Source organism: Tinamus guttatus, unplaced genomic scaffold, assembly GCF_059628265.1.
Source record: "Tinamus guttatus ecotype Peru unplaced genomic scaffold, ASM5962826v1 Tinamus_guttatus_pri_ptg001050l, whole genome shotgun sequence".
In the NCBI taxonomy this organism is placed as follows: Eukaryota; Metazoa; Chordata; class Aves; order Tinamiformes; family Tinamidae; genus Tinamus; species Tinamus guttatus.
This window is the reverse complement of record NW_028289584.1, coordinates 1-7,576: the sequence shown is the minus strand read 5'-3', so window position 1 is coordinate 7,576 and position 7,576 is coordinate 1. Positions and strand designations below refer to the sequence as shown.

Below are 7,576 nucleotides of genomic sequence, written 5' to 3'. Positions count from 1 at the left end.
ATGATGAAGGGCATTGGGAGAGCGACGTACATGTTGTCACAGGCTCACCACAAATAGTGGAATTATCAGCGGTCGTCCACGTCTTTACGCGATGGCCCGCTGCAGTTAACATTATAACAGACTCTGCCTATGTCGCAGGGTTAGTCTCTAGATTAGAACACTCCTTTTTAAAAGAGGTTTCAAACGAGACCCTCTTTGCGCTTCTCTGGAAGCTCAGATGGCTATTAAACAGAAGGATTTATCCGTACTTTATCCAACATGTACGCTCGCACACCTCACTGCCTGGACCTATTAGCGAAGGTAATGCTCAAGCAGACAGCCTTGCAGGAGCTGTAGTTCTACCAGATCGCTTTGCACAAGCACGTTTGTCGCATGATTTTTATCACCAAAATGCAAAAGCGTTACGGAGGTCGTTCCAATTGACTCAGGAACAAGCTAGACAAATCATACAGTCATGCCCAGACTGCCAACGCATTTTACCAGTACCATCCATTGGAGTAAACCCTCGTGGTCTTTCTGCGCTTGAAATTTGGCAATCAGATGTAACTCATATCCCTGAATTTGGCAGATTTAAATATGTGCATGTTTCTGTTGATACCTTCTCATCCTGTATCTATGCTTCTGTACATACAGGTGAGAAGGCCAAAGATGTATGTCGACACTTTATGATGGCCTTTGCAATGTTAGGAGTGCCAAAAACTATAAAAACTGACAATGGTCCAGCTTATATAGCACAAAAAACGCAAATATTCTTTCAACAATGGGGAATCCAACACATCACAGGTATCCCCCATTCACCCACAGGCCAAGCGATTATTGAGCGTACGCATGGCACCCTTAAGAATATGCTACAAAAACAAAAAAAGGGGAGCGTAGGGTTATCCCCACAGGAACGCATAGCAAAAGCTTGCTATGTGTTGAATTTTTTAAATTACTGGACAGAAGAGGCACCCCCTATATACCGACATTTTGATTCACACAGACAACACAAAGTTCAGGAAAAAGCCCAGGTTGTAGCCAAAAACCCACAGACGAATCAGTGGGAAGGGCCTTTTCCTTTAATAACCTGGGGTAGAGGATATGCTTGTGTTTCTACAGGCACAGGGCCAAGATGGGTACCTGCTCGATGGATCAAGCCTTTCTTATCACAGTCATCATCATCATCTGCACCGTGACATCACCCACACCGCAGTGGATGCCACCCCAGCCTAAAACTAACATATGGGTAACTCTGGCCAATCAAACAGGACAGGACACGTTATGTTTGTCATTATCTAGTCCAGGAAATCCTTTTGTAACCTGTCTGGTAGGACAACCTGTTGATGATTGGCAGGTTCCCCTCGAAAGGCGTCCATATATAAGTGATAAACCAACTGACATAGTTGATAAGTGGAATAATTGGGTCCCATGGTTTCCAAAAATGAATATAGAGCCACAAGAGCTAGATTTGTTAGGATCAGTAAAAATGGATTATTGTGTGTATCTTAACTATACAGATGGATGGGCTAACTGGAAAGAAGTATCCCCTCCTCTCCCAGGATACAAAAGACGAGATCCAAAGGATCCGGAGCCACATAAAATACAATGGCTGAATGCTACCCTACCGGAGTATAGAAATGCCACTGCATGGTGCAACTATACTGCCGCAAAATTAACCTTATCTGGTAGATACCCACTCAAATTACCAAAGGGCCTATTTCTAATTTGCGGAGATCGTGCCTGGCCTGGTATCCCCTCTCGCGCATGCGGAGGACCATGCAGCATTGGAAGGCTGACTCTATTAACACCCAACATTTCAATGATTAATAACCATAGAAAACGTCCCAAGCGCGCCATACACGCTTTTCAATCTGAGTGTGATGACCAAGTAACATTTTGGAACACTGCAGAAATCGTATCAGCATCTATATTTACACCCGGGGTAGCATCAGCGAAAGCGTTAGTAACCTTAAATAGGCTTGGTTGCTGGCTGGCAAAACAGACTAATGCTACTTCCCTGGCACTGAGTGGGCTATTGCTAGATGTTAATTCTGTTAGGCATGCTTCACTTCAAAATAGAGCTGCTATAGACTTTTTGTTATTAGCACAAGGCCATGGGTGTCAGGATTTTGATGGACTCTGTTGCATGAATTTATCTGACCATTCGGAATCCATCCATAAAAACATTGAAAATTTACAAAAAGGAGTGCAGAAGTTACATCAAGACGATGGTCTCAATATTTTTGGGAATGTTTTAGGGAATTTAGGATTAGCTACGTGGATTAAGGGATCATTGCAAATAGGTTTGATGTGCTTGATAATCTTTCTTTGCCTTTTAATTTGTATCCCATGTTTGTTAAAAACAATTCAGTGCTTAATAGACCGTGCCTTGAAACAGGCATTCTTCATAAATAAAGAAGGGGGAGATCGGGGGATCCCAAGGACAGACTCGAGAGTGTTGGTGGAGAGACCTTGGGAAAAGGACACTATTATGCTTGTTGGAATCAAACCATGGGAGTAAATGCAACAAACTAAACAATCTTTTGCTTAGCCATATTAACGCAAAGTTTCTAATTATTGTATTAACTGTATTTTGTTCATTTGTACTACCTGTATGTTGTACTAACTGTATTTTGTTTATTGTTAGTGTATCATCTGCCTTGTTTCTTATTATGTGTTCAGTGCTTGATTGATTGATCCTTTAACCAAGTTATGGCTGTTCAGCTAAAAACAGCTATGGCAATACCACAAAAAAATAAAGAAGGGGGAGATGTGGAGGCCTGCTTTGGAGACGGAAGTGCTGAATGCCTTGGTAGTGGACGATTGACCACAAGGACGAATGTCTTATCAGCAAGGAGCAAAGCAGGAAAAGGAGGAGGACAACAACAGCATGTGGAATGTCTTGTCAGCAGATGAGGAACAAAGCAAGGAAAAGAAGATAACCACAACTGCACGGCTGGCAAGATGCTGATTGATTGTAATCTTTGCAACACTTGTGTTAAAAGAGTATAAAAGGAGTTGGTTTGAGAATAAAGTTGTCTCACTCTGCATCCCAGACTGAGTCCGTTCTTTCGCAAGGTGCAACAAGCGGTGGATATGATGATTATGGAGAGGGAAACCCTCACTGTGCACAAGACAGCCACGCAGAGCTGAACGGTTTCCAAGGTTGCCATACCTTGTTCCTCCAAGCCTCACGTGTAGTTTCGTGGGAATAGGCCTCCCAGAAATGGTCCATATCCCACTTACTGAGGAGCTTGCGGGTGTTCTGCAGGGTGAGAGGAAGGCAAGAGCACCCCAGATGAGATATGCAGCTCTCCCCATCTCTCCCGCTCTGTGAAGCAAAGCCCTTTCCCAAACAGGCACAGCCAGGCAAGCAGGCCTTTCCGCAGGGACAGGGGCCACAGGAATTGTGTGCAAGCGGAGCTCCTACCTCTGCAATGCCCCAGCAGTTTTGGCACTCCTGCACCATCCTTTGGACTTCCCAAGGATTCAGGAGTCTCTTCCTGCCGTTCTCCTCTGCCCAGGGGGAGCCCGCCAGACACGGCACGTGCGCTCTAGAGAGAAGCACCATGGGCAGTGGGTGGCAGCACAGGAAAACTTGGTTGTTCACGCTCACAAACCATGCGCCATCTTCACCTCCATGGTGTCCATCCCTCCAAGGTCTCCATCCTCCCTCAGTCCCTTCCCACTCCCCTCCAGCAGGAGCCCAGTGTGAGCAAAGCTCCGAGCAGCCTTGCACCCTCGGCAAGCAACGGGAAGGAGAGAGCATGGGCACCCCTTGTCCCTGCTGCACTCTAGAAGCACTCTGAACACTGTCTCCCTCAGGGAAACGCGTCCTGCTCCTCCACAGAGCGAGCAGTTGGAGAGCCTGCACTTCCCACTTGAGCATTGCCAGGGGCTGCCCAGATGCTGTGCGTGGTGGGAGCAGAGGGTGAGGGGAGAAATGAGCCCCTGTTCGGAGGGCAGTGGAGCTGCTCCTTCCCCTGGAGCCTTGGCAGAGACACTGTGTGCAAGGCAGGAGCTCCCTGGTGTGGCTCAACAGCAGCCTCCTGCACGAGTCTCACCTGGCGGGAGGTGTTTCCTCAAGGACTCTCTCCTCCCTGGGTTTGTAGATATTGCCCTCAGGGATTCTGGGCAGGTGCCGAGTTCCCTGGGAGCCGGAGAGCCTGGCAGGATTCTTCTCTGCACGGGCTGAAAGAGAAATCTCCTGAGAACAGAGTCCAAGGACTCCTGTCCAACACGGCCACCTCCAGGCGTCTCTCAGCAGCCCGAGAGCAGCCAGGCTGCGCGGGGCCACGTTGTCCCCTTGCACACGCAGGCAGCCTCGGGCAGGGCTCTGGGGGCTGTCCCCAGCCCTGTGCAGCCATCCCCCCCACAGCCCAGGCCTTCCCCAGCACCTTTGCTGGGGAAGAGCCTCTGGGACAGCCCTCCTGGCAGAGCTCCACAAGGCCTTACCCTCCAGTTGGCGCCCGCGCAGCGTCCCGTGGGGCAAGGGGCCGGCTTGGCCAAGGGCCCGCTCCAGGCTCTCCTTTCCCTTCCTCTTGGGCATCCCCATGGCTCCAGGTGGATGCCGGCAATGGGAGAAAGGTCTTCCCTCCTTGACCAGAAGAAGCAGCTGGTCCTCTGGGCTCTCTTCTCCCGCAGAGCCCTCCCAGGAGGCACCTCCCGCGCTCTGGTGACACCTCCTTGGCCTTGCTGGTGTGGCTGCAGAGCAGCAGCTGTGCAGCAGGCGGAGGCCAGAGCAGCTCCCCGTGCCTTGCGTGAGCGAGGCCGGGCAGGGAAGTGTGGGGCGGGCATGGGGCGCCGTGGGGAGAGGGCAGCTGTGCCGCGTGCGGCCCACTGTGAGGCCAGCCCGTGTCACAGAGGGGCTGCAGGGCCCCTGCTGGCCCTGGCCACGACAGGCTGCCCAGGAGGGCTGTGTGCGCTGTCCGTGCAGCCCTGTGTGAGGCGCGCTGAGCTCCCAGCGGGATGTCCCAGCTCACAGCAGCTGCTCCCCTCTCCCCACGGCCAGCGCAGCCTCTCCCCACGGCTCCCAGCAAGGCCCGCGCAGTGCAGGCCCTGGGCCGGCTCTGGGCGCCGCGCTGCTCCGCACCAGCTGCTCCGCTGGGAGCAGAGGAGGCCGAGGGACAGCACTGGAGATGAGGAAAAGGGAGAGAGGCAGAAAGATTGTCCTGTGCTTTAGGAGGGCCCTGGAGATCTCCAGCCACAAGCAGGGCTTCCTAAAGCACTGGAGAAGGTTAGCAATGGGAAACAGAGCCAGACACAGCTGCTGCATGGAAAAGGGGCCTCCTGCAGAGCGCCCAGAGCAGTAAACCATGACTCAGGTGTAGCTAGTATTACCAATTGAGACGGGACTGTGCTAGCCAGGAAACTGGTGGAATATATCATGCGCAGGTGTGTGACTCCAGGCTCTGACCTTGAATCCTCCAAATGAAAAAGGTTTTGCTTCTCATTCAAAGGATCTTGTGGTCTTGCAGTTTGTGTTCATCGCCTCCTGTGTTCTCCTTGCCCCACTGACAAGAGTCCAGCTTCAGCTTCTTTAGTGACCCTACCCACTGCACTAGTGTTTGCCCATGGACACGATGCACTCCCCCTCCCCCAGCCCTCTCTTCTGCAGGCTGAACAATTCCAGAGCATTCCCTATGGAATTCCCGTGGCGTAGTCTTGAGCTCCTGGCCACATCCTGGGTTGTTTGTGATGTGCTGGGCATTCCTGGGAGGTCAAGCAGGGTGCCTGTATGCAGAAATGGGAGTCTTTGGGACTGTTTGGCATTTGGGGAGCTGTGGGGCTATTGAGGGAATCCGTGTGCTGTGTGCAGAGTCCTGTGCTCAATGGGGGAATCATGTGTGTATTGGGGAGCCTGAGGGAGCTTCTCAACTCCCATGTGATGCCTGGCAGCTCATGGGGACACGCGGTGGGGTGGGAGGTGGAATAGTGTCTGGAGGGAATGTCCTTTAGCCTGGAGAGAGGGAAAGTGGGGGAAGGAAGAGAAAAGAAGGCAAAGAGAAGAAAAGCACAAGGAAGGAAGATAAAAGCAGTTTGTTGAAAGTCTACTTGGGTTCTTGGCCTGAATTCCTCTGAGCCTCTTTCCCTTCAGCATGGGGCTTCTCCCCCCGGAAAGCCAGCACATGTGTTCCCTGGGGTCTATGAGGATGACTGGGTGCCCCTGAAGTCTGGCAGCACCAGGGACCTTCAGGAGCTCAGGACACCTGGGTTCCTTTCCCCTCAGAGAGCCCAGGGTGTCTGCGTGGGCAGGGCATGGCTGGTGTGTGCTGGCTCTGGGAGGAAGCCAGGTTTCACAGCCGCGTCCCTCAGCACATCCCTGGCCGCAGCTGCACAGCAGCATCCCTGTTGGAATGGGTATCCTTTGGCAGTTGGGGTGGTCATTGGGGGATTTGAGTATGTGGAGGGCTGTGCTCGGGAGGCCTTAGAGGTATTGGGGGTGATCTGGTGTTCCCTGTGGGATTTCTGGTGCTCCCTGAGCCTCTGTGGAGATGCCTGGGATTACTCTTCTGGTCCTTGGGATTCACGGGGTGTTTGGTGGGTGTTGGGGCTTCCCTGGTAGTCAAGCAAGGTGCCCAGGGGAAGGGTTTGGGATCCACAGGCCTCTTTGTGTCACCGTGGGATTTTGGGGGGCACTGTGAGGGTCCTGGAGGAATTCCTGGCAGCTCTGCTGAATCAGGGACTCCGTGGGGGATCGTCTGTGCACTGGGGACAGTGAGGGAGTTTCTTCGCTGCCGTGGGTTGTTTGGATGAGCCCTGGGGACATGGCAGGGGCCAGTAGTTGGTGTGGCCTGTGGAGAGCCAGTTGTCAGGGGTGGCTGTGGTGGTTGATGCCATGTGGCCTCTGCGAGAGGGCTCTAGGACATGGAGGCTGTAGCCTCCAGAGCCTGAAAGCTGGAAAAGCATGTATGTGAAAAGAAAAGAAATGGAAATGGGGGGGAAGAGGGGAAAGGAATGGAAAAAGGTAAGGAAAAAGGAGAGAGGAGAGGGGAAGGGAGGGAAGTGGAGGCGAGGAGATGCAAGGAAAGAAAAGTAGACAGCAAAAGGGGAGAACTGTTTTTGGAGAGGAAAGAGGAAGTAAAGAAAAATAAGGTGAGGAAAGCTAAGTGGGGGAAAAAAAGAAATGGAAGAAAGGAGGAGAAATGGCAATTTCAGTCAAGCAGCCAATAATGTTCCCATTACCGCACCAAGGCTTAGAAATCATCTCCAGCTGCCATGGGAGGAATTGTCTCCTCTCCCATCAGCCCTGGAAGGTTTTTGGCACTGGGAAAATGCTCATGAGCCCTGCTGCCTGGGGATGGCTTTTTTTCTTCTGTTTGCTGTCCATTCACTGTACAGTGAATGCCCACTGTGCTTTAGGTGAATTTTAGTGAATTGCCCTGTGCTTTAGGAGGGCCTTGGAGAGCTCCAGCCACAAGTAGGGGCTTCCTAAAGCACTGGAGAAGGTCATCAATGGGAAAACAGAGCCAGGCACAGCTGCTGCATGGAAAAAGGGGCATCTTGCAGAGCACCTCGAGCAAAAAAACCATGACTCTGGTGTAGGCTAATGTTTACCATTTGAGGACTATACAGTTCTATTGGGATACTGATGGAA

The 7,576-nt window shown here is 51.8% G+C and overlaps 1 protein-coding gene across 1 annotated transcript; it reads left to right on the top strand.

Annotated features, from left to right (window-relative positions):
• Nucleotides 1-1,195: 1,195 nt before the first annotated feature.
• Nucleotides 1,196-2,282, top strand: LOC148590877 (uncharacterized; the record flags this gene model as incomplete). Its single annotated transcript, XM_088538367.1, has 1 exon — nt 1,196-2,282. A coding segment is annotated over exon 1 (1,087 nt), but the record flags the coding sequence as incomplete, so codon positions are not given.
• Between the last annotated feature and the right edge of the window lie 5,294 nt (nt 2,283-7,576).